This window comes from Ciconia boyciana, chromosome 7 (genome assembly GCF_034638445.1).
Source record: "Ciconia boyciana chromosome 7, ASM3463844v1, whole genome shotgun sequence".
NCBI lineage: Eukaryota > Metazoa > Chordata > Aves > Ciconiiformes > Ciconiidae > Ciconia > Ciconia boyciana.
In genome coordinates this window covers 61,200,574-61,227,608 of record NC_132940.1, presented here as the reverse complement: position 1 = coordinate 61,227,608, position 27,035 = coordinate 61,200,574, and the positions used below count along the sequence as shown (strand labels likewise).

The window sequence follows — 27,035 nt, the reverse complement described above, 5'->3', positions numbered from 1 at the left end:
CTCAGTGATGGTCCACCAGAATACACGGAGCTCCAGGCTTGGGCTTGGGCTTGTTTGTTCACCTACCTGCCCTCTAGCTCTGTTCTGTGGCTATGCCGCTCCGGTGAGGCATGCAAGAGGAGAGTCTTGGATAAAATTGGTTTTTGTATCTATTTTAGGGACGTTTCATAGGTCCTGTTCTGTCTTCTGAATGTTTGTATATAGAGAAAATTCGGTTACTTGTGTAAGAGCTTGCACAATAAATGCTTTGCAGAGATATTAGGGTGTGTTATAGTAATTGTTGACAGTTTGCTCCGCAGCTCTGTGTCAGACTGAATATCAGTCTGTTGCTTTTTATTGCCAATATGCACCAACCACGGAAGTTAATGCTGGCGTGGCCTGCAGCAGATTGCCATCTTGCCTCCTGGTTGCAGATCTGATGCTGGCAGCTTTTATTCAGACTTCTGCCGTGAGGTCTTGTAAAGGACTGTGCTCCATTTCTGTGTCCACTGTGCCTGCAGTGGCCCATTCCTCCTTTCGTGTTTATTTACTATGTCTGCTGCAAGGAATGTGGTCAACAAAACCCATTTAAAATCTCAAAACCCTTGTCTCAGTAAACCCAATCTCCAACAGAAACTTAAGCACCCTGTTTTAAGTGAGTGTGTAGCTTGAAGTGTAGCTGAAATAGCAGGCAAAACTCTTAAAAACGGTGTTAAAATGCTCTGTTATAGTATTGTGCAAATTCTAATGGATTTGTGGAGCTTGGATTGTTCTTGTTTCCTTGGGCAGGCCCTGAAGGTGAAGACAGTATGGGCTGTCCTCATGAAGAATTGGGAACGCAGGCTGGAGAAACCCGGGCTAGCGAGGAAGTCAGACAGTGTCTGCTCTCCCTCTGAAATTTGTGGATTAGAAATACTTGCGGAAATGATACAGTATATTTTAAGCAACTTACGAAACCTTATTTAAAGGATTAAAACTTGGATGCCGAGTGTACAAAGAATAGGAGAAGGATGCTGGGAAAGCTGTAAGGCTCTTGGGTGGCAGCCAGTGCCAGCCTGCCAGTTGTTCCTGTCTATAATTATGCCAGCATTAGTGCTTTCATAAATCTTGGGAGGGAAGAAGCCGAGAGACTATTTCCAGGCTATTAATGCCAGGATAATTAGAAATATCGGCCAGCCTCTCCAATTAGTGCCAATAGAATCCGAAATACCAGCCAGTCTGAGTAATGTGAATACCAGTCGGTCTCTGAGTGAGTCTGGGGAATGTACCACACCAGTTCTAGAAGACAAAGATACACAGTATCAGAACTTGTACTGTTATAAAGTTGAAGATAACATAAATGTTTGGCAATCTTTGCAAAGTTTTAGCCCGTCGCTTTGACAAATGGGAGTTTCCTTGGCCCATTGCTCTCGGTTCAGGCATTGTGCTGCAGGTGAGATTTTCCATGACTTTCCTTTTTAGCCAGCCATCGCTGCGCATCTGTTTAGCGACCGCATTTGGTCACTTTGTTCTCTTGGAGAAAAAACATAGGGAAATGATCAAAAAAATACATTCTCAAGCAGAAACCAAAAGGAGATTAAAAGCTTTACAAATATAGAAGTCAGGATGGTTTTAAAGAGTTAGAGAAAAATTAATTCAATGCTTCTGAACCTGTAAAAGAGAGTTTGCATAGGGAAAAGAAAAATCTATTCTTAGTAGTCCTGCGCTGATGAATGGATATTTTACTAAAACATAGTATTACTAATTAAACATAGTATTACTAATTAGGTTTTGTATAGTCTGAATTTTAAGTATGTTGTTGCTGAGCTGGGCAGTATGGTGACCTATTATTTTTGTCCAAAAGGAGTTTTATATAACTCTGTATCTAGGGATTTTAGATCTGAAAAAGTTTTCTCATTTACAAAAGACTTTTGCTTTAGGATTCATGATTCTCTTCCAATTCCACCCCTTAATTTACTTCCGCCTTACCGTAATGTTACAGCTGGAGCAGGTGGGTGAAGTTGTAGAAGACTGTGTATAAAACCAAGTTCTGGAATAAGTGTAGGATCACATTGTATAAATAAAAGTAAGTTATGGCTGTTTGCCAGCGTGCTAAATGTCCCTTTAGTGCCTCCAAATTGTTGGGCTGTGCTGGAGGTCTGCATGATTGTTTCTAGCTTGATAAACACATTTTTGGAGACTTACTACAAATATTTCATGGAGTTCTTCCTTCTGTGTTGCAATCTGAGTGAAAAGAAGTGGAAGTTGATAGGGGCTGGAGAATGGGCCAGTGAAAAATGTATGTCCCACTTGGGCATTTTTGAGATTGTAATGAAGAAGTGAGGTATTGAGCTGGGAGGAAGAACAGCGTGTGGGAGGACAGCCAGAGCCGAAGGAGGCAGCAGCAGGTGAGGCTGTTGGCTGCAGTGAGGGGCACCTATATATATATAATTTTCCTGATAGTCTGCTTAGGTGTAGAAACATTGAGTCTTCTGTCAGGCTGGTGTGTATCAGGTGAAATAAGTAGTCTTGTCTATGGGCAGATGTTAATTTTACAGAGATAAAATAAAAATTAGAAACTGTAGAGACAGGTGCCAAAAATAGTAAATGGCATAGCAGAGCTCTGCTGTCAGAAGAAGTTGCAGAGATGGGCATAACTATCTCCTGCACCAGTTTGAGCCCATGGGTGTGCTTTGCTAGGTTTCTATTTTGCTGTGCTTTTGTAATGTAATTGCCCATTAATTTTGCATTCAGGTATTGAAATTAAAACTCCTTTAAACTGCTTCAGCTCAGGTAGATATTACTTATGTAGAGCTGAGCAATCCATTCCCTTTCTCCTGAAAGATTTCCAATTGACCGTTTCCCACATGTGGCGTAGGATGAGACCAGTTATTCTTTGTTGTCTTGGCGTCTCTGTCCTGCAGAAGGCTCAGCTTTGTTTTTACCGTAGGGCATATCAAGTCGCGTTGGATTGAAAAGGTTTTTGTTTTGTTTTAACCATGGCAGGGAGGGAGAGAACTTCCGAATGTCCCTGTCCTCAGCTGTGCAGGTTTGTCCTTAGCGTACCTAAGGAAGGACTCGGGAGCTAGAGGGGTCTCGGTACCCTCTCTCACTGCTGCCCCATCTTGGCTTTGTCAGGGCTCAGCATCGCTCCAGGTCACGTTGACGTGAAGCTCCCATAAACCATACCTCTGGCATCCAAGTTTCTTAACAAAGTTTCGTGCTTTCCAACAAACCCTCTTTGCTCATCACACGCCACGTGCTCTGAGCAGCAGGATGGGTACAGAACCCGGCACGTTACGTACTCCTCTGCAACGAGTAAATCTGTTTGTCCCTGAGGGCGTGGGGTGAGCAGAGGGTTGCCCCCAGGCTTGTCCCTCTGGGTTGGCCGTGGGCTGGACTGTGGGGAGCGAGAGCCCTCTTGTGGGATGGAGTGTTTCTGAAGGACCAGGGAGGGCTTGCGGGGGACTTGAGGAGCAGAGGGTAGCGCTTGCAAGAAATGTCGCTTCCAGCTTTCGTGTGCTCCTGTGACCGGGTCGATTCAGAGATTAATTTCACCCTTAACTTGTACTATTTTTGCTTAATGAGTAGGATAAATTGCACTGCAAGTAGGATGACAGAAGCTGTAGATACATCTCGTGAAGATTAAGAATCTGAAAAGAGGAGGAATCTGACAGCAGATTGACTGTGTTGATCTGTATTATTTTACGTAATGTAGCAATGCTGTCACTGGCTTACTCGGCTTTCTTTGCACAGTGCCTGTATGAAAGCGTCTAATTCTAATATCATTTAACAGCTCTTAAAATAAGAACCACGTGGTTTTGTTTCGTCGCTATCCGATTACAGATTTCTCTCTTTCCAGGGAAAGAGGAACAGTGGTTTCAGAGAATGTTACTTTGGGAACCAGAAGCATTGCAAGTTGACTAAGCTTTGTCCGGCTTTGGGTTACACCTTCCGATTAGCAGCTCAGAATGACATTGGTACTAGGTAAGTTACCCAAGGTACCCGCTTTCGTGAGAAAAAGTGGTAGTGGAAAAGTTTATCAATGACAGTGTAAAGAGGAAGGGGGGGGGGGATTTTTGTTTGTTTTTTCTCTTTATGGTTTTGAGTTAAATATCTGACATTTGCTCATCATTTAGAGTGTCGCACCTTCCCTGGTGGTATCATTGACCTCCCAGGGAATCGCCAGGTACCTTCAGCATGATGAGGTTAGCTTAAGAAGATAGGCTCCTTTTGAGGTGTTAAATGGTGTTTTGTGGTCTATTCCTAATACAAAAAGAATACATCTGTTATATAAAATTCCCACTAGGGACCTCTGTGAACCAAGAAAAACAAGCAAGAGGAAGTTGAGTTACAGATTTTGAAAGGACTCTTGATATATTTATTTTTCTGGTTTAAAGCAAAGCCCTTCTGTCTTTTTTCAGCAGTACAGTCCTTTCCTTCTTCCGCAGGGCTGGCTGATGGGGTGGGAAAGAAGGGTGAGAGAGCCAGGACCGAGAGGAGACAGGCACACCCAAGGGCCCTGCGAGATGGGTTTCAGGTTCTGCTTTTCTTTGCACATGAACAGATGCTCTCAAATGAAGATGATGAGAAATTGGACTTATTGCAATCCTCCGGGCGCTGCTAGGGAGCACTGGGCTAAAATGTTACGCAGCTGAGGACCAGAGCGTGCCCAAAGAGCCATCGTGCTGCAGGGGCTGTGTGCTCCTGTACTCACGGAAGGAAAGTAGGCCAGGAAGAGCTGAGCTGTGAAGAAGCTAAACATCCAGCGCTCTTGTATACTCCTTTATTGTCCTTCTTAGCTAAACAGGATCTAATCATTATTACAAGAAGGACAGAAAAAGAAACACTAGTGGTATATAACAATGTGTTTTGCTGAGGGAGATTCCTGTATTGTTCTCTCTTCCAAAACACAAACCTCTTACTAACGCGTAGCTTCTAGAAGTTACTTTATTCATGTTCCTGGATTTTCCCTCTGAGATGCGCTGGGACTGTTCATGTTTGCACGGAGTCCCTTTTGCCAGCTTCTTGCAAGATTATTTCCCTCCCTCTTGAAATAGTACTTGATCTGGAGAGAGAGAGAGACTTGAGCTGAAGCTGCTGAGTGTAACTGGAAGGGGACTGCCAGTTTTGTGCAAAATTCCCAGTTTTGGAATCTCTTCTCTTTGCCAGGTTCCAGATTTTTAAAATATCTTAGGGCGTGCTTCAACCCTCCCCCCTTTTTATTTTGTTCTTGTCTCTTTCTTTCTCTTTTTTTTACTCAGACTCTTGAGGAAGGAGTGGACTAAGAACTATATTTATGGTCAGCTGCTCTGTGTTAATCTATGAGATAAGCACCAACAGCACATGGCTTATTTTTATAGGCAGCACTCAAAATTATGACATGATAATGTCATCTAACACTTTGTGCTGTAAGATGGTTTTGGTTGGTTGTAATGCTTGTGGACTTACCATTTAAGATGATTTTTGTCTCGTTCGGGTGTTAGTTATAGGTGGGGTTTTTTTAACTATAAGAACATTTCAGCAAATATGTTATTTTTGAGAAGGAAGACTCAGAAGAAGGAGATGTGGCTTTTTGTGTGTATTACATTCATGCGATGACTTTGTTAAGAAACAAACTACATTTGTACTTTGGAAAAAGAGATTTGAAAATTGCAAGAACATTACATTCGGTTAGGGGTTCTGATGTCCTCCTGAAAATTCACCCAGATCTGTCCGTTTTAAACTTTGTTCTCAAATGTCCATTGTACATAATATATTCTGCCTGGAATTGTAGGAGAACTCTTCCTACACTTTTACGTGTAGGAAACCTATTACGTTTCAAGGCATTGTGTGCTGGGTTTTAGACAAGGTGAGAGCGTGCATCTCCTCTGCTGCAGATGTTCCCTCTGGTTGCAACGTGAACTGTGCGAAAAAGCAACTTTATGCTCAGCTTAAAATGCAAGGAAGTTTGGGCAGGGAAAGTCAGAAAGGAGTAGAGCCAGCCTGGAGGGTTGGAAGGTATCTGTGCCTGCACGAGACGGCTCCTACGTGATGCTGAGCATGCATGGTCATGACTGGATAAATTTTCCTGGCTTTCTTTGGAGAGGGATGTCTGAAACAGTGGGACTAGATTTGCTGGAGCACTCGGCTTTCAGAGGTGTAGCTTAAATAGAAGTTGTATTCTGAATTTATAAAAGGTGAAAACTGCATCTCAAGGTCAACATCTAAAAGTTGAACACTTGGGGCTTTATTTCCTATGGTTTAGTTCCCCTTTATTACATGAGATTTTCCTCTACTTCATAATTAATAGTAAGCTAATATTTTTAGGCAAGCAAATATTATTTTTTTCCAATATTATTGTGATGAGATCTGTAAGAACGACTGTGAGGACACATATAATTCTGCATTTTTTTTCTATTCTTAGTTCTGGCATTTCTGAACTGGGCGCTCATCTTTTCCGCCTGGGAAATTTTAACGTTGTCTAGATTTTTTGAAAATAAAAATGTATTTTTCTCTAAGTACACTGAGGTCTGGTCTGAGTGGGTGTTGTGTTTTGTTTTGGGGCTTTGGGCAGGGAGGGGTGGTTGGTTGTTTGGGTTTTTTTCTTAATATTCCTCTCTCTCCTTCTCTGTCCCTGTGCAGTGGGTACAGCCAGGAGGTGGTGTGCTACACTGCAGGTAATATTCCTCAGACCCCTGCTGCACCAAGGCTTGTTCGAGCTGGTGTTACATGGATTGCATTGCAGTGGAATAAAGTAGAAGGATGTACACCAGAGGAAGTGATTTCCTACACCCTGGAAATTCAGGAAGAAGATAATGTAAGTACCGTGTTACTATAAAGTATACTGCATGACTTAGTTGTTTTCATTTATTAGTTCAAGATCACTGAGAAGATTGTGGATTGCTACTTTGGAGGGTCTTTTAGGAGTACTGGGTACTTGGCAGGACAGAGCTGTGTGATTTGTTCTGCTCCACAGCAGAATTATGAATCCTTAGCTAAAAATCTGTACTGTCATCCATGATTCTTTTACAAAGCTTTACAGGAATCTGTAAGGTATAGGGCAGCTTGTCCTCGACCAGTTCAGTCTGCCACGTCCTTCTCGCCGCTGTGTGGTGCGCTTGCTTTCTGTCATCTGTCGCTTCTGTTTCTGTAATGTGTTAAACTGTCACGATTGGTTTTGTGCTTATTTTACAGCCAAATTATATTATTCAGGTCAGTTGCACCATCCTTCTAGAAGGAAAAGTATTGTGGCCTTGGAGCTTAAAGTAATAATAATAATAAAAAAAAAAGCAGTTGCCTATAAAGCCCCTTTGCTATAATGTGTTCTGGCTACGGCCTATAATACAGAGAGCACTTCCTCAGACTCCTCAGTTACGGGAATTTGTTTGTTTTTTCTAGGATAGCGTGTTTCACCCAAAGTACACTGGAGAGGAGCAAGCCTGTACTGTGAAGAATCTCAGAAGAAGCACACAGTATAAATTCAGGGTAAAATCTTTTTCCTCTTGTCATTGCGTAGTATTTTCTGTGTTGGGTTTTTTCCAGGCACTGTAGGGACCCTTTAGTACTACCTGCAAAATTGAGCTATCAAATACAAATTTATTTTATACTAAGACCTAATGGGTTAAACCAAAGTTGTATTTTTGCTCTTACTACATAAAATACTCATTGCTCAGCCTTTTTGAAACAGGCATGGTTCTTCGTACTGTGTACTGTCAGGTATGGTCTTGTAAAAGTGTGGCTCAGGGCCTGAGGTGGTTGTAGTCGGCTGCATTGCTTCCCCAAATACCTGATCCGTGGTCACAAAGCCAGTCTCACTTGAACACAATGGAGAAAATGCCGTAAGGAGCCCAGCAAGCACAGCTTCCTTCCCCAGCTCAGGGGCCTGTCTTCCCCGACATGCAGAAATTCAAGCTTTTCCGTCTCATATGTACATGTGGCTGGTTTTGGAGCTGGTTTTTTTGGCAAGCGTTGGTATCTCGTGCCCTGTGGGTGCTCCTAAATACAGACCCCCCAAAAGAGACGCTCTGAAGTCTTTTTGCAAACACGAAATTCAGACATCTGCCTTGCTGCTACTGAAGCCATCAAGCACAACACAAGTGCCAGGTGCTGCTGTTGAGAAGAAGACCGTGTGGTTTTTACCAGATGGGCTGCAGTGCAGCTGTCCGTCCCCGTGGCCGGGCTGTCCGTCGTAGCGGCTCAGCGAAGCCGGGAGCCGAGCGCAGCTCCACGAGATGGCGTTCGGCCGCACCGTCCGGAGCGCTGCCATCCCTCCGGAGATGGCAAGGAGCTGTCTGTGAAGCCAACATCCGCCGTGCTCCTGCGTTGCCGAACAGATATGGTGTCTGAAAGTGGCTTTGTATCATTTGTAAACAGCGCAGGGAGAGGAGGATGGCATAGTTTTGTGTGGATTCAAAAACATTTGGCTTCTGTAGGTCTTAGTATATTCAGGAGCAACAAAAAAAACCCCTTTACCCACAGACTCACTTAAATCCTTAGAAACAACTTTGCATTGGGACAAAAGACCTTGTGAAGTTGCATGAAGAACTACCCAAAGAATTGGAAAGCTGTTGCGGTGTCGCTCAGAGATGATGCCTTTTCGTTTAGCATTGTAAAAGCTGCTGTGGCTGCCTGAGGGAAAAGGACGGCTAGTGCTTCTCTGCAGCCCTGCTTTCAAATTAAACATGAATTTTACAGAATTGGGTTGGTATCAGAGCAAACTTGTAGCCTCGTGTCACTGGCTACAAGCACAACTCTGATCTGACTCAGCACCGAGACGTCCCCTCGCTGCATGCGGACCAGCATTAATTAGCTACGGAACTTGGGGAAAGATCCCCAAAACTATAAAGCAAAAAAACCAAACAAACAAAACCAAACACAGTCACCCTAGGGTCACAGTAGTGTTTTAAAACTCACGATGGGGGCTATCTGGCAAGTTCTAGGCTTGTCTTTGAACCTGGGCAAAATACGGTTCTTTGGGAAACCCCCTTAATAGTAAAGAATTAAGGGGGAAATTTAATTCATGCCATGCCAGACAATGAGTGCTTACAGAGGAGGCATCCTGCTAATTTTTGATGAAATAAAGGTTGGTTAATTAAAGCGACAATGGTAGTGTAATACACCGTTGTAAAGGCATTTGTTTGGTACTGAGCGAGGGTTTGGCACAGACGGGCAAATGATACCAAACACAACACAACAAGGTGCAGGAATTTCATTCTCTGAAGCGTTTGACATGTCAGCGTAGAAGGGAATCCCCAATGGCTGTTTCTAGTGAAGTTCCACAAAAAGCAGTGCTGTGTATACTATTTCATAATTTTATCAGTGACCTGGAAACAAACAAAGTTTTATTTTTATTTCTACTAAGAGGATGGGAGACTCCAAGGTTGGGGAAGCTGTGGCTCTGAAAAAGTCTTGAAGATCCTGCTTGAACAATCAATTTAATATGAATTTTCAGTTCCTGCTGGGCTAGTGCAATCTTTAGCTGTATACATAGGGGAAAGGTATAAATGTTGCATTACATTTGTAGCTCACATTGATTCTCTGGAGCTGTTACTGGGATATTTGTGTAGCTCATGTATCTGGTGTTCGTGGCAAGATGTCTTAAATGGGAGAATAGTCAGAGAAGAACCAAGAGATGATACACAGGAGTTGATAGTGGCTTTAGTGACTTGTTTAAAGCAAGCATATGGACTAGAGAACCTCAGTTAGTTTTTTGGCCTTGAAAATTGCCAATTGTTTTCCTCAGATGCCTGTGTTAGGAGAGAGGATAGAAGTGACTGCTCCTGAGAATAACAGAGCTTCGCACGTGGAAAAGTTCCTGCTAGCTTCTATTTACAATTAGCCATTATAACATGTATTTTGTTACTCACGTCTTTGGCAGCAGATCTCTGTCCCAGAGACTAGCATGAGCTAATACAGCTCTCAGCAGCCACAAAACATTGGACCATTTGGGGTTTCTTGTACAATTCCGATCTGCTCAGCTTCCTGGCCAGGTCCTCGTGTCTTGCTCTTAGCTTAGCAGCCTTCTCCCTGAAGTCAGCAGAAGGTGTTCTTGAGCAGAGACGAAGGATTTGCCTGAGTAAGTTTTCTTTGTGTGCATCCTGCTCCTTTCAGTGGCTGTAGGTTACGCGTTTCTTGTTTGCGTGTCATGCTACTTAAGCTTTTAATCATGTGATTACTGATACTCTGGATTAATTTGTTTTAAATAGCGGCTTGAAATACCCCCAAAACAAAAATAGCATAGTTATTATCATTGTTTTCATCTTTTATGAGTAAATAACTGCAAGTTGCCACGTGACTTTTTATTAAAGAGAAAAACAGCAGTGCTCTTATCTTAAACACGTCCTGATCTATTGCTAGTGGAGGGAGGGGAAAAGTCAACGTGGTTTGTAAAGAAACAACGTGACAGTCTAATATCTGCTATTAGAATCCCACACGCGTTGTTGGGATGTGACATACTTTCCAGTTTAATGATATTTGTGCAATTACTAAAAGACGTCTCTTGCAGAGCTGTCAGAAAAGCAGTTACAGCAAACAATGGTAAACTTGTTGTGGTTTTGTTTCAGCTGTTTGCTTCTAATGTGGAAGGAAAGAGTTCTCCCAGCGAAGTGTTGGTCTGTACCACAAGCCCAGACAGGCCCGGACCTCCGACCAGACCCGTTATTAAGGGGCCAATAACATCTCACGGCTTTAGCGTCAAGTGGGGTAAGCCAGTTCAGTTTGTCATAGCAGAGCTTTTTTGGGTCCTAATAAATTCAAATAAAATTATGTAAATATGTCTTAGAACTTAGATTTTTTTCATGCTGCTTCTCAGTCCAAAGTTGGAATGTGTTTGGAGAGCTTGACAACTTCATTTTTTTTTAATATTTTAAAAGATTTGTAGAGGTTCTTATGTTTTCAGAATCAAAAATGTTGCTTGTTTTTATTGACTGACTTGCACTTGCACTCAAGTGCATCTTCAGGCTTTTCACCTTCCATTTCATGTCCCATTGCAGTGTCATTCCAGCTGCTTCCTTTATCGATGGGGCAAGCCTCCATGCTGCATCTCTTTCTATGCTTTTTCCATACATTTTGTTTCTAGCATCATTATCCAGATGCCTTATTCTGACTCATGCTGAAAACTAACGTCTGCTACCCACTTCTGCTATAAATTCCTTGGTGTAGTTAATGCGGGGGAGTTTGTGGAGGAGAAGGAGCAGAATCAGAAACAAGTTCTGTAATCTTTTTGTTACTAATTTCACTCCTAATCTTGATTTACTAACAACGTGCCTTATTTTTTCAGATCCTCCACAGGATAATGGTGGTTCGGAAATCCTAAAGTATCTGCTAGAGATTTCTCAAGGAAGTCCGGAAGGTAAACTTGAAACAAGTTTTCTCCATTTCAATCCAATATGGCTACTGTAAAGCAGTACTGACCCTTTGGGCTATTATTGTTATTATCATTAATGCACTAATGCTGCAGATATGATTGAAACCGAGTTACACACTTGCAGCCTTAAAACTTGCAGGGTTCCTGGGAGAGTTTGGGTTGGGTTTTGGGGAGTTTTTGTTGTGGGTTTTTTTTTTTTTTTTAAGTATGCTCTTTTTCTCTAAGACTTGTGGAATTTTAGGTTATAGGACTTGAACCTACTGTTTGATTTGATATTTTTCATATATTTTAGAAATATTTATATTTGTAAGTATATATATATTTGTATATGTGTCTATGTATATGTATGTCTTTAAGTGGGAATAATATTCATAGTAATATTAACACTAATGACTTTCCTGAAATATATCATTTGTGGAAGACCACATTAAGGATTTCCTTTCCTCCTAGACACTAGTAAACTTCTTGCATTATACTTTTCTAAACTTGGATATATCTCATTTTTCAGCAAATCAATGGGAAGTGGCATATAGTGGATCAGCTACAGAATATACCTGTACTCACTTGAAACCAGGCACTTTGTATAAACTCCGGGCATGCTGTATCAGCACTGGGGGACACAGTCAGGTAAGTATTATTTAACAATAAGGACAATATTAAGTATGATTTAACAATAAGGTTTTGTATTTTTCAGAGATTTATCTGCTCTTTTTGGTAAAAGATTTCTGCTTTAAAAAGAAGATTAATATTTTTCCTGTAGCACAGTAAAGCTACACTGATTGCAGTTAATCTTATGTTGCAAGTTGCTGAATTTTAGAAGACTTCTATGTGTACTTGACGGATTTTTTCAGGCAAATTGCAATTTAGTGTCCTCAAAACCGATCTGTAGGTGTTTATACCTACGCTAGAAAAGGCCATCGTGTTTACTTGATCTGGCCACTTGCTTGAGAAAGACCACAGTCTCTCATGTACATGAGCCTGTACTGACCAAAGCTGGTGAGTGAAGATGCAGTAGGGGTAGTTTGTTGTAACAATTAATTACCTTTCATGTGTCTGAGTTCTTCTTTAAATTTTTGTGTTCCATTTTCCAGCCACTGATTCCTGTCATTCCCTTCTTTGATGTAAATCAATTCAGTACCTACAGTTTTATTCCTCCTGCTTTGATTTTTTTTTTTAAATTATTAAGTACTTTAGGCCTTGATATTATTTTAAAAACAAGGAAAATTAAAATAAAGAATCACAACATTAGCCATCAAAGTTTTGTGTGCTACAGTTTTGAGTATGCTAATGAAAGAACTCTATTAATTGGATTTGTAACATGCTTAATAGCATCTCCTATCCTTTATATAAATTTCTATTAAGTGGTTGTTGTAGAAAACAATTTCTTGTGCCACTTTCTAATCATGCCTTGCTTTGTAGGCGGTATTTGTACCAGAGAGCTAACTTCAGCTCCTCTTCTCTTCCAGTGTTCTGAAAGTTTACCTGTCCGTACGCTAAGTGTTGCACCAGGTCACTGCCGGCCACCAAGAGTGTTGGGGAAGCCGAAGCACAAAGAAGTACAGCTACAATGGGGTAAGCCGTCGGAGCATCTCACTGTTGAATAGCTTGGATCTTGATGGTTAGTTGCTGAACTTGCCTTAGCTTATATTTCTGTTGCTAGACCTTGTGAAAAGTTGCAGTGTATTCTGTTCACTGGGAAGTACAAAGCAAAGTGCAGTGAAGTCTGTGCAACTTCTCGTCGACTGCTGAGGCTCTGTATTGCATGTCTGAACTTAGCTGTCCTCCAGCTGTCCTTTAGGCCTGATACTGTGCTCCCATATTTTAGTTAGGACCTGTCTCTATGTCAGGACTATAAAGTATCAGCTATATTAGAATATCTATCCTTTTATTGCAAAAACACCATGTGATTCAAGATCTTTTTTATTCCTTTGCAATGTTGACTTAGCAGAGGCGTTTTGCTACTTCTAATACTTCTAATACTTCTCTCAGAAATTTGAGTTAGAACATATTGAGGATTTTAGGTGGCATTGAAACCCTGATCCACAGTGTAACACACACGATCCATTGGACACCTGTAATTTTGCAAAGGACTTGGACCATGGACATGCCACTAAACTGTCAAAAAATGCACACCTTTCAGAATACACGGTACATGCCAGTATCCAACAGATTTGTTTCTTTACTATGATAATCTTGCAGCATCCAAGATTCTTTGTGGCGTCATTCGTTAAGCTAAATTCTAAAGCAATACCATTTCTAACTGACAAATATATCTCAATACCAGTATAAAAATTCACCTGTGCATCCAAGGTACCATGTTGTTTCCTGGCAGACTGTACACCTCATGGTGGAGCACTGCTTTCCAGAACCCCAGGCCTGTTGATTCTCTGGTACTGGCTTGTAATATAACATGCAAATATTATCAAATATGCGGTTTTCCTGGGGAAAAAGGTGCCCACAACAAAACAGATACAGGCACAAAAAACAAACTCAGTTTCCCAAAAAGCTGTTATTTCCAAGTGAAGCGCAGGGTTTAGATCATTGCAGAGAGATTTAGAATCTCATGAATGTTAGCAGTGTGACTAATAAAGTTTGAGGATCGCAGTTGTTCATACTTTATTGGGTGTTAATGAGGCTTTGCCAGAAATCCCATGTATAAGTAGTAGTTTTGGAGTGTACATGACCCACTTCAGCCTGTGTCCAGCCATAGCCAGCAGCCAAGATTGGGTCAGACAGCCACCACGTGCCTCCTGATTTCTCTCTGTCCCAGAAAGGGTGTATTCAGCGCTAGTCCCATTCTTCGTGCAGCTTTCTATACCTTTTCTCCTGCCTCACTGACCAATTTTTTTTGCACACACCGTCATCTTTGATATTGGGGGAAAGAAGCAGACTAGCTTTTTTTCATCCTCAGAAGAGGATGGTCTCTACTATGTTCTGCTTAAAAAGTAGCTGGGCACCTCCTGGCATCAAACACAGCTTCCCAGGGTGACAGATCATTGCCTTGGGGGAGCTGCTGCTCTTGCATGTGATGATCTGACCCGGTGAATGTTTAGGGCTAAGAGTAATTTTATTGCTTTGCTTTAAAAATGTCAATCATGTACGTGTATGAGATATTGCCCGTAAGGCATCTATCGAAGAGGAAAATCATCGTTGATTGTGTGTGTGTGTATATTTCTGTGGCATGTGAAGTAAAAAATTAATCTTCCTGGCATATGTCCTTATGTTATTAATGAATTAGATGATTTCTTTCTAGATGTCCCTCCATCAGAAAGTGGCTGTCCCATCTCAGAGTACAGTGTAGAAATGACAGAACCCGAAGAAGTTGTTTCTGAAGTGTATCATGGGCCTGATCTGGAGTGCACCGTCAGCAACCTTCTTCCTGGAGCAACGTACCGGTTCAGAGTGAGAGCTTTGAACGATGGTGGGGTACGTGCAGCGTGCCGGAGTGTGCTTTGGCTTTTTCTCGCTGGAGGTGGTACTATGCCTGAGATGGGAAATTCTGGAAAGTGATTGTGTTAGTGCTGGGGATCAGAAAGGTGAAGGGGAGATGGGCAAAAGAAAAGAAAGTGAGAAATGCTTAAAGGAACTTTTGAGGAAGAGCTGCAGTTTTGAATCTGGTACTCTTTTAAAAGGAGATTTCAGGTACTAATATGATTTGACTGGCCAAAATCAGCTGGACCAAAATGTGCAAAATCCCTGCTAAAAGTCATATCTGCTTACAAGGAGGAATCTGTTTATTCCCCTTCCACTGCATTCCTTCTTTTTGTTTCAAATCTTAACAGTGTAAAAACAATTACTGAAATTTCACTCAGGTATTGATGTATTTTGAGGAAAGCTTGCTTTCTTAATGTTTGGGGGTTTGTGGTTTTGTTTTTGTTTGGTTTGTTTTTTTGTGTTTTTTGTTTTTTTTTTTTAATTTGAAAAACATACATGCTTTATCGATTTGATGATTTTTTTGTTATATGACTTCCTTGAAAGATGTGCCTTCCCAAATGCATCATAAATTCAATCTGATGACCATGGAGATCTGTTGACAGATCGTGTTGATTCAGTGAGATTTGGGTTTGTTCTGCCTGCCTTTGTGAGAGCATCTTTCCGACTTTTTTTTTTTTTTTCAAAGGCAGTCCCAGCAACAGTACATGCTTATTGATGTGTTTGTTCCCAGGAAATCTTGATGACAAACATAACATAAAGGTTTAAAGTTATTCACTTACAGGGAAAAGTTCTGGTAAAACGTAACTTGGGTATTCGAAAAATATGCAAGACCGTTAAACTGTTTTGTCTTTAAAATAGCCACTATTTTATGTTTGTGAAAAATGAATTAAATACACTTGGAGACATTGGATTTGCTTGCTGGAATGGAAACAATTGCCTACCTGGTAGCTTTGGATGTATGATACCTTGACTTCTTTTTTCCTCTTATTTTTTCTCTTCATTTTTTTTTCTTTTTTTTTCTTTTTTTTCTTTTTTTCTTTTTTTTTTTCTTTTTGACAAAACAGTGTTTAAAGGTTTAAAGTTGCAAAGCATTTCTGGTCCCACCCTTTGTTAAATGAGAGGGCCGGTTTTGGTTTGGTTGGGGTTTTTTTACCAGATGCAAAATGGGGGGGGTTGTTCTTTACCAGATGCAAACACCTTTCTTCCTCCCATTAGGTAAAGAAAACAGCAGAAGTAAATAAATGAGATTTTTTGCAGTGTGCATTCTTTGTAGTTCAAACAAAGCGATCAGTGTTAGCCTCTCTCGATAGCACAGGTACTGACACATGACTGTTGAGAGGTTTACTGGGGTTCATAATTTCAGTGTTGTTCAGCCTTTGTAGTGGCTCATTTTTTTCATACTTGCTAGTATTGCATTCCAAAATAAGTAAATATCAGTGGTTTTCCTCTAATTGCTTCCAGAGAAGTTCCTTTGTTCTGGAGAATGATTTCTAATTAGCTTGGGGATGCACTGAACAAACTTCATTATCCCACTCAAGTGGCCTCAGAAAGGCTATTTCCACTGTTATCTGTCTCCTGTCCTCGCACTGCTGGCTGAAGCCAGTTTTCCAGGCTCTTAGAATTTGTCTTTTCTTTTGCTAATATGCGTTTAAATTATTCTTCTGCCAAGGGCTCAAAAGTTACCTGAGCAGTTGGCTGAGCTGCCTGTGGAGCTAAGCCATCCACGGTCTGTGCGCAGCGTGCCCCCTGCACGTTGAACGCTGCTGTTAGGCACCCAGGCTCGGCTCCATCGTATGCTATCCTTTTATAATTAGCAAGTGGCAGACATTTTATATAAAAGAAGCTGGATTTGGACTCCAGTATGTGCTTTACTGTTGCTGTGCTCCTCCTTATATCCACGAGAAGCCAGTTATGCCAGGCTATGGTACAGACGTGCGAACACATTCCTTTAAGGTAAGGTAGAGGGACACAAACTGTCCCTCAGTTACTCTGTTGTTGAGTGCATGTTCTCACTCTTGGGTAAATTGGAGGTGGCTTACGCTTTCACGGGCACTCATCACTGCACAGGAGGGTTTACATGCTCTCTGTTCGTACCTGAGCTTACCTCACATTTTAACTTTGCAATAATTTACGTGGTCCCATACTGAACTCTGATATTTGGTACGGAGTGTCGGAAGCCCGGTCTATCTTTGAGAAAGTTTATTGCATTGAAAAAGTTTCTATGTGCTGTTCTTGAAAAGCCTTTGAGGAACGTGAGATGGGTATATTTCTATGTATTAATGTACAGACGCCTTGTTCCCCTCTAGTACGGGCCATATTCGGAAGCTACGGAAGTCACCACGGCAGCAGGACCGCCTGGCCAGTGCAGAGCACCTTCCCTCTCCTTTCTGTCTGACACACGTGTACTTGTAAGCTGGGAGGTAAGTCAGATGCCCTGATTGTTTCGTTTCCATCTTGCTTATCCAAACTAATATGGTCACTGCAAAACTTGAAAGCTAGCTTGAGGGCTATTCACTGGTTTGGAACTTTTTTTTGTGCGAGAAAACTGTACGCAGGAACTCTTCTATTGTAGAAAATCATCTTCTCTACTTTTCTCTTTAAAGAATTGCATAAAGTTGATTATGAGTCATCCGGACCAGGATTCAGACACGAGACCTCCTACGCTGGCGTCAGATGATAGAGCGCTGGTTGGGTAGAAGTGCTCTCTGCAGGCTTTTAGCACGTCAGAGTGTCCTGGGGTGGAATTGTGAAGGCAAATATTTGATTTTAGCTGAAGCTGGAGTCTCTGATATGAAATTAACTCTGCACAAATGCTTACGATGTACTTTTTTTTTCCTCAAAAATTGTTTGTCTCTTCCCCAAATATTTACTTTTATTTTCATTTGTATACGTTCCTTCTCCATTCTCCAGGATCTTAGCCATTGGACTCTTATAATAAGTCTTAGCTGAAATGCTGAAGGGTTGATTGGTGTCATTAAAAAAAAAATTGTTATGTAATTAAGGCAGAAAAGGAAGGTTGTTGTCATAAATAAAGTTGTGATATGGAGCGAAGGGACTGTAATTCTGCCACGGACTTTCTTTGAAAGCCTAGCAGCCGTTCCAGCCCTGCATCTGTTGGGTCCCTCCACAAAAGGATGTCCCTGTTGAGAAAGAAGTTATTAATGTTCACGAGATGCTCAAATAAATTGATTGTGCTAACCAACGTATCTAGATACAAACGTAATCCGAGTTTAATTTTATAGTGAAACCAGTGCGTTTGGTGCAGTTTGGGGGTACTTGTTAGTATTTCTTGCAACATTTTGTGACACTAAGCTAGAAGTGGCACTGAAGGTTTTAAATGTTACCTTTTAAATGAGTGTATGGACAGGCATTTGCTCTCCCCAACCATGAGCAAATGCAGCAGTGTTTCTAGTAGGCTCTGTATTTATGTGCGGGATATATTTGTTTATTCTAGCTAAAAATGAAGCTGTGGAAGGAGTAATGTGGTTTGCAATGGTTATGTTTTCTTAAAGAGTCCATCACTTTTTGGCTGATATGAATATGAAGGAAAAACAGCAGAGGGCTGTGGAGTTGTTTTGTCTGGCTAGGGAGCACACCGTGGTGCCTACTATGCCTTTTTTACACATTGTTTTAAAACGCTGGCTTAGCAGTTCTGAATGCTCCTACTAAACCAGCGGCATGCTCAGAGGCAGAGCTGGAGAAGCCCATGTGCATGGGCAGGGTGGTCATCGTGGCGTGCAGCGATGCTCTGGATACTTTTACTGGAAGTGAGACCTTGCATGCCGCAATCACAAAGTCTTTGCTATATCCTAGACCGCACTTCTGCACGCAGAGCTTCGATTCCCCGAGCTGCTTCAGTCCACACAGTACAGCTCTAGGTAGTTCTGGTAGAAATATTTTGTTTTGGGAGCCATGCTGTTACGCCTGCACTAGCTCATCTCCAGCAAATTCAGGTATTTATTCTGTGTTCTGACGTCAGGATGATAAAGGGATTGCTGAGGACATATGGATCCCGTAGGAGTCTTTTTGTGGACATTAACGTACCCAGGTCCATGCTCCCATGTCCCATACTGGGACCATTAGCTTGATGGGTGACTTTCACTGAAAACCTTGGACGAGCTCCTCGCTTGTTGAGGTTATTCTTTTCTCAGTAACATGAGTAACTACTTCAGGCTTGAAGGCTAGCTCTTCCAGAGCTGTGTCTTGATCGCTCGACTAGACTACACTAGATTGATGCTTTTTTGTGTTCTCCATGGTTGTGCTTCTGCCAAGCCAGTGGAGAGACAATTTATTCCTGAGTGTCCTGATGAAAAGCAAAGTAGCTGCGTACACTTTCTCATTTTCCTGCATTTCTATCAGATAGATAGTTTTTGTGCAGAATTGGCCTGTTTCAGTAACCTATTAGGGAATGCTAATTCAGCACATTGCCATTTGCAGCAGTAATGGTGTATTAATTTAAAAATACGGTGGTGTTATTTTTTTCCCCATGTACTTTATTCCTTACCCAGTGAAACACAGAGATCTGAAGTGCTCATTTCTGAATTGAACCACATAAATACTTGTGTTGCAGAGTCCTGAATGTTCTGGTGCTGACATCTCTGAATACAGATTAGAGTGGGGAGAAGATGAGGAATCTCTACAACTTGCATATAGCGGCACAGAAACCTGTTTTGAAATAAGTGAATTGTCAGCGGCAGCGCATTACTGCTGTAGGCTACAGGTATGGAAGTTACGTGTTTTTGCATGCATTGCAATCTAAGATGTAAACAGAGTTGCCTTCTACTGTGTTTTTATTTTTATCATTAGCCGCTATGAAGTTATGTGTTCTGTAAGTCAGAAGGAATGTACATTTACTTTAAATAATGCAGACTGTTGCTATATAACTGAACAGTTTAGATTCTGCACAGATGAAAGTGGTGAACAAGGGAGTTGGTATAACTTTTAGCTCTCAAATTGCTCTCGTGTATCATGTGGTTTATTTTCAGTGAATAATGCTTTTAACAGCCACCTTGCCCTCTGATACTAAAACAAATGATAATGTTTTAGACTATTTCAAAAAAAATTAATTTTTTCTCAGTAATGAGATGTAAACAACGTCTACCTCCCACCTGGATGTTGAAGATTCCCCTAGCTTCAATAATAAACTCCAACATCTGTTTCATTTATCAAATAAAGAGAACCAGCTGAGTAGATTCCTATGTATGTAGGAGATGGTAGCTGCCAGAAAGCGAGTCCTCATCTTTACCATTTTGTCCCTTAGGTTTGTAAGATTGGATCTCATATAGAGTCTCTATATGATTTCTTTTTCTCTGATCTCTTTCTCTGCTGTTATTTTGAGTAAAAAGTAACAGTTAAAATATATTTGTTATATATATATATGAAAATAAAAATACACCACTTTTTCTCCTTTATGTCCACTGAAAAATAAATGGAAAGTAAAGTAAGTGGGAGTGAAGTAAAAATATTTTTGCCCAAGATATTCTTCCACAAGATTTATTTGTATGTTAAGACAGAATACCACCAGTAAATCCGACCAAAAGTTCATGTACCCACCCAGCTGGCAATGTGTGGACCACCCAGGGTCATTCCTTTGATCAAGGACAACATGCTTCTGTCGAGTGTTTCCTCCTTACTTTTTTTTTAAACAGGACATTGAATTTTTTTTTTTTATGAAGTAGCTTTCGAGCAGCTGGCCAGCAGCCAAGGAGCTAGGGCCCCACACCTCTGAGTACACTCAACTTCATTTTCTGACTTGGTCATAGCTGGCCCTATACCATGCACTGGCACTGCTGGGGAAGGCGAATTGAAAGAGCATGTGTGAGTGTGAGTGGCTTGCAAGTGTGAGCCAGAAAAGTGCCTCTTCTTTGCGCAGGAGGGAAAGCATTCAGCGTCCGCTGGGCAGGGAGGAGACCCTGAGACCACTTCTGCGGTGAGCGGCGGGGAGCTCAAGGAGATTTCAGTGTTAAAAATGGAAACAGCCAGCTGTATAGCATCTTTGATTTCGAGTGGGCGTTCATTTTAAATTACCTGCCACAAAAATGTTGCACAAATCTACCCAGTTTTTAACACAGTCAATATAATTTGATCCATAGGCAGAAGTTAAGTGAAATGCACAACAGCACTACGACATTTTATTGAGTCTATCAGTGACCCATGTGTTACCTTCTAGAGGGTTTCATCCTCTAGATCTGATCTGTGTATTATATGGAGAAGAATTTGTTATAAGATACACTGGAACATTTAAACAATTAAAAAAAAATAGTAAAGTGTGTGTAGCTGACAAAGGAAAGTGAAATAGTTGCAGAAATTTTGGTCTTTTTTTTTTAAATAAGAAGAGGAGAATAATAGCTGCTTTTCTTATCTGTTAGCAGCTTTAACAGAAAAATCTTTCTTTTACTTTTTAAAAATAGAGATTCCCCAAACCACATTCGCTCTGCCTTCTAATAAACGCACAGTATGGCTATCTCAATCTACAGTAACTCAATAAAAAGAGAGAATTGAGGAATCAGACATATATAACTGCAGGGCAGACAATTTGTCTTCACTGTTGCTCAACTTTTTTCTTGTAATGAATATTCCTGAAAACAATTGTGGCTTCTGCGAAGGGAAATACTGTGTCACTGGGGGGCGCGGGGAATTATCTAGGAAGCAAAGAACTGAATTCCCATCAGTTATGATGATGAGATTGTCCAATAAAGCAGTTAAAAGCACCGCTAAAAATAAATTGCTTGGAGCAAGATACAGATTGCCAAACACTGGTTTAGAGGCAAGACAAATAATATCATTGGCAGACCACAAAACAAGGCTCGCTTTTAACAGCTTTAGGAACGCTTCACTAAATAGAAGATGTCCCTGGAGCAGGATTTCTTTTGAAGGGCTTTTTAAATGCTGACAAATCTAACTTTATTATCTCTTTCTTCAATTGAACAAAATGCCTCCTGGAAAAACAGAACATGGCTTTGTGCTTGTATTATGCATAGCAGAAATAAGTTATTCACTACAGTTAAGCATAGATAAGAAATCAAGCAATTGTTTGACGTGTCCTTTCCTTGCCATCGTAGTCCTACTGGCAACATTGTAAACCCGGGTTTTCTAATTAATTGTAATCTGGCGGGAGACTCGGGGCTCATTTTTCCAAACGCAAAGGAAATGTGGATGGTGGATGATGCTGGGCAATGTCAAAAGCTGCTTTTGAAGGTCTGGACCTCCTGTATCTCAGCCTGTACCATAATATGCTATCATAAGCTCTCCATGTACCTTGTGGGCTAGCGGCATGCTGGGCTGTATCAGGAGGAACCCAGCTAGCAGATCAAGGGAGGGTGGTATTGCCCATTACACACCATTCATGAGAACCTGGAATACTGTGTCCAGTTTTGCTCCAGGCAGAGGTTGAAATAGAGATGTTCAGATGAGATATAAAGAAAAAAGTTATCACCGTGTGGGCAATTAAGGATTGTAACAGTGGTCCAGAGGGGCTGTGCAATCTCCATCCTTGGAATCTTTCAAGACCCAACTGGACAAGAGCCTGAGCAACCTGGTCTGTATTCAGCTTTGACGCTGCTTGGAGTAGCAGGTTGGACGAGACGTGTCCCAAGGTCCCTTCCAGCCTGCATGGTTCTGTGATTGCATGCACAGGAGCTTATAATAATCCTGAGGAGGTAATGTTAGTCATTTCCTAGGCCGTTCCAGTGCAACATGTACAGCGTTTGCCACTGACTGAGCACCAACTGATAAAAAACCAGGTGTGTACAGTTCTGCAGTGTTGCGCTGGCAAAGACAACAGCCTCTCTAATTAATGAGCAGAAGTGGGCCAGATTTTGTAACTTGGTTTCCACTGGGATCCCGGATGAGGAGCTCGATAATTGGTTGCTGTCCTCTCTTGTGGAAAATACTGAGCTATGTGCGTTGGTGGTGGTTCGCTAGTGGTTTGTGACTTCTGGGGAAATCTAAGTCATAGACTTAATGCCATGCTGAGTTCCTATATTCTTACATCAGAAACTTTTTAGCATGAGATTAGCTATCCATTCTCCGAGTTAGGAACCAGTGTAGCTCTCAGCAAGTCAAATGCCCCTTATGTCTAGGGGTACTCTGCTTGCCTAAAGCGTCTGATGTTGCACTCTGCAGTGTACTGAGGATTTTGTACAGGGTGGCTCAACAATTTCAGGTAGCCAACTTGCTGAACAACGTGATTTCACCTGTCACTGACAGCATGACTGACATTTTCCCTTACTAAACAAAGTTTGCTGCTGATAAAAAGGTTACTGTTAGGTTTGATTGAATAGCTATTAGGAAAAAGAGAAGTATTCTCAAATTTATCTGAAAGATACTCCTGAGTAACAAAGGAAGATATTAATTGCTCTAGTATAGGTACAGGGTATGAGTCATGCTTTAGAGAATAAGCCAGCCCTGTATATCCTCTGAAGAATCCATGCAACTCTTCCGGACTGCACAGTTCACTGTCATGAACTCGATAGACGTGTGAAAGAGAACATTTATCCTGTAAAAATGTTTTTTTTTTAACACACAGGCTATTAACCAGGCAGGAGCTGGACCCTACAGTGAGCTGGTAACCTTCAGAATCCCCGCATCTGTGCCTGACGCTGTCTCTACCCTCTCGGTGCTGGAGGATGAGCACGTGGATGCCTATCAACTCTCACCCTCGGTGTGCCTTGTACTGAACTGGGAAGAACCATGCAATAACGGAGCTGAGATTACGTCATACAACATTGACCTGGGCGACATCAGCATTCCAGTAGGAAATGTTACAAGTTACGTTATCGATGATTTGCTTCCAGAAACCTCATACCGGTGAGTACAATTTTTTTTGATGTGGTACAGAGCACTCGGGATGAGATCACACAGCTTAATTTTACATAGGAAACACTTATGGCATGTAGAGTGAGTAAGGAAAAAAAAACCCGACAACCCAAGCATCCAACCCTAGGGAGCATGGAAATCCGTAATAATTCCTTTCTGGAATGGATTGTGGTAGTTCATGTTGAAGTATTGCTTTCTCCCCCCTTTTTTCCTCTTTCTCCTTTCCTTGCATTATCTCTGACCTTTTCTTCTTTTTAAGTTGCTCTGCTTAAGGTAAGGTTACGCTGGTAGGTAAATGAATTTAAAAAATGGGAAATAACTAAAATTACAATGCGACATCTCCTGTTTTTTCAGATGCTTAGCAGTACTATTCCAGGGGTTTATATTATTAACTGTATTGATCCCTGTGAGGAGATAGCAATTTGCACGCAATGAACTTTTATTTGTATAGCTACAGCTATTTTTTGTTTCTAGCATATGGAGATTAATTAAAAGTAATCTGAATTTAAAAACAATTTCTTTATATTGCTTCAGAGTCTAAATTTCTAAGTGAAATAATAAAATCATTTTATTATTTTTATTTTAATGTTCAGGCTTATATGTTTGTTCCCTAATTGCTAATTTAAAAAAAAAAAGGTTCCATGCAGGCAATGAACAGCAATACTGCAGAAGATGTGACAAAATAAATTCTGTAATTCTGTTTTAAGTACTGTTCTAATAAAAACTGAAATCTGATTGCACAGTTGTAAAATTAGACATGGCACAGACCTTCTGTAATATTTTTCTTTTTTTCTTTGTATTCAAGGTCACAATCCTACAGGTCTTGTAGAGTTTAAATGAAATGTTAATTTCTCAAATTTTATCATGTACCCAAAAAAGAGAACTTCTGGCAGCAAGTGTACAAATACGTATACTAGAAGTTCTTTAAAGCAAGGAAGATATATTGCTTGCAGCGCCTAGTACAGTGATTCCTGATCTTTGCCTAGGATATTTAGGTTTTAAAACCATGTAATAAAAAATAAAGATGTAGATTTATTGAAAATATATATATATCCCTCTGGCAATCTGAAAAAAGAAGGCGAAATAGGAATTTGGTGATTCAGAACCCCTCCATTCCAGATCACTCATATAAATCCAGGAAACGTGACTATGTTACCGCTGTCCCCAGTTCTTCGTTGACTTGTAACGCTGTGATCCTTTTTGGCAAAGGCAGTAATGAAGTATAAGCTTTTTCTTGTCTTCTACTGTGTTTATTTAAGATCCTAGTTTTGTGGTCGATTTAAGCTAGCGTTGCTGTCAAAGGAAGCCTCTTCTTCCCTCCTTGTGTTGTCCCCTCTTTTGTGCCAGCAAAGTTCTTTCACACCATTCCAGACTGGGAAAACTGGTCTTGCTGAAAACTAACCATATTTTTTACCTTGTAAATGGGTAGAGAGAAAGGAAAGCCAGCATGTCTTCTAGCAGACATGCTGGCCTAAGCTAGTTTAAGGTATTTGTGAAAATACTGCACATGAGTAAAGCTGCTCAAGAGTTTGAGCCAATTCAGGCTGCTCTTGTCGTGCTTCTGACCTCCCTCCATCTCCATGTTCTCCCACGTTCTTCACTCTCTGCCTTGCATCAGCACTGGTGCTTATGTGATCTTACTCTAAGCCAGACCAGGGAACCCAAGTGATTGAAGACTAATCAAAAACCTGATAAAACTAATAAGAAGTTGAAGAGTTTGTCTGTTGAGTGGCTACCCAGCTGTGGAACTGCATCATTTTTGGGCAGTCTTGTACTCCCTGGTTTCTCCTCATGTTCAATCAAGAGTCAAAACAGCTAAAGCAAAATGAGAGCTTTAAGCAACAGAGTCAAGACAGCCAGAATGGACCATCTGAATTCTTCACTGAAGTCGTCGTCTTCAGTCTCTTTTTTAACTGGTTCTTGGTTGTCTACAGCTTCCTTTAGGGAAACGTCCTTGTCTTCAAGGCCTGGAAATGGAGATATGGAATGAAAGGATGGGCAGGACATTACTCTTCTTTATAATCATGCTGCAGTCTTGTCCATGAAGCTCTTACTCCTGCTGCCATGCAAAGTGTTGTCACACTGAGATCATACTGGATTTTTTTGTTTTTTCTTTTACATTCTTAACTTCGTTATTTTGTAAAAAGCACCATATTAAATCATGTCTTTTCAGTCATGGAGTCTGCTTGCCTCTGATCCAAATGAAAAGGCTAAAGCACAAGCATTAACTGCAACTCTTCTAAATATTGTTGTAAGACTAAGTTCCTACCAAAAATAAAAATTACTGTGAAGAGCACAAACCAGTGGATGACTAACCAGAAGTCATAATATATGAAAGCTCTTTTATTTAATAAAACAAGAGTAAGAAACCTCCAACTCTTGCATCGCATGCCTGTCAGGGAAGACAAGTGACTGCAGCTAAGTGGCAAAAGCACCTCATCTATAGTTTGAAGTATTTTTCTGCTAATGAAAATATACGTGTCCAAGTGGTTTTGCTATCGATCGTTAACTCTTTCATTGATATTTCTTCTTCAAGCCTATCTTGACACCTATCTTTCGTCAGGGAACGTCTGTGCCCTGATAAATGTGTGCATAAGAAACATGTTTATCAAGCTGTATGCTAAGAGGTGGTGGGTTTTTTGCCCTCCCTGTTTTAATCAGAAGACTGTTTCAGAACATCACTGATCTCATTCTCTAAATTTGTTCACCAATGGTTTTTCTTTCTGTGTCAACTTTAACTCAACTAGCTCTTCTCTCTCTCAAGTGTTTATTCTCTGCTGTTTAAAAGCAGTGAACGTGTTTTCTTCCAGGCCTTGTTTTTCCTAGACTACACAAGCCAAACACTACTGCGTTTGAGACTCTGAACTCTCTTGCCAAAGTCTCAGCAGAATTTGAAGTAAATCAGCAAAGGGCTTATATGTTTTAGTTGCATTGGAATTTCACTGTCGATGTTTTTGTGGGAACACGAAACTGAAAGCAAATCTTGGTTATTATGAATCCACCAAGTCCAAAATTGGAAAGGAAGGTTGTTTTGCATAGCGGTATGATTCTAACAGAGCGTCTACGTGTGTCCACCCCATTGGACTTGTTAGCTTAGGTCTGGCATTGCTCTGCTGCTTCCAGCTTCCGTGTGGGAATGGCCATACCTGAGCAACTCAAGTACACACCAAGCAAACTCCAGGCTCTTTGTGGAGGTGGGCTCGAAGCTGACAAGTTTGATGGTTTCTGTGTCTTAGTAGCAGATCCAGCCAGCATGCCACAAGAAGGATTTGCATCCCAAAATACATTCAAGGCAGGAGGAACTGGGGCATGCTTCTGCCGTGCTGCTAATAGCCAGCGTAGGGCTGATTTCAAGAGGACTTCTCCAATATCAGACACAGACCGGCGTTCCTGTTGCAAAAAGCAGATGCCTCATAAAAGCACTATGTAAACATCGTTGCTGGTGAGCAACTGCAGAAATATGTCTGCGAGTTCTGCA

The 27,035-nt window shown here is 41.1% G+C and overlaps 1 protein-coding gene across 6 annotated transcripts in view; it reads left to right on the top strand.

Annotated features, from left to right (window-relative positions):
- FNDC3B (fibronectin type III domain containing 3B) overlaps positions 1 to 27,035 on the top strand; it is a 215,028-nt gene that overhangs the window by 154,400 nt on the left and 33,593 nt on the right. For all 6 annotated transcript variants that reach the window (XM_072868986.1, XM_072868988.1, XM_072868987.1 and 3 more), the window contains 11 exons: positions 3,821 to 3,945; positions 6,583 to 6,757; positions 7,339 to 7,425; positions 10,503 to 10,641; positions 11,219 to 11,290; positions 11,814 to 11,932; positions 12,772 to 12,877; positions 14,559 to 14,731; positions 17,047 to 17,160; positions 19,311 to 19,460; positions 23,268 to 23,548. In XM_072868986.1, coding sequence (XP_072725087.1) covers positions 3,821 to 3,945; positions 6,583 to 6,757; positions 7,339 to 7,425; positions 10,503 to 10,641; positions 11,219 to 11,290; positions 11,814 to 11,932; positions 12,772 to 12,877; positions 14,559 to 14,731; positions 17,047 to 17,160; positions 19,311 to 19,460; positions 23,268 to 23,548 — 1,541 coding nt within the window. The remainder of the gene's footprint in view (positions 1 to 3,820; positions 3,946 to 6,582; positions 6,758 to 7,338; positions 7,426 to 10,502; positions 10,642 to 11,218; positions 11,291 to 11,813; positions 11,933 to 12,771; positions 12,878 to 14,558; positions 14,732 to 17,046; positions 17,161 to 19,310; positions 19,461 to 23,267; positions 23,549 to 27,035) is intronic.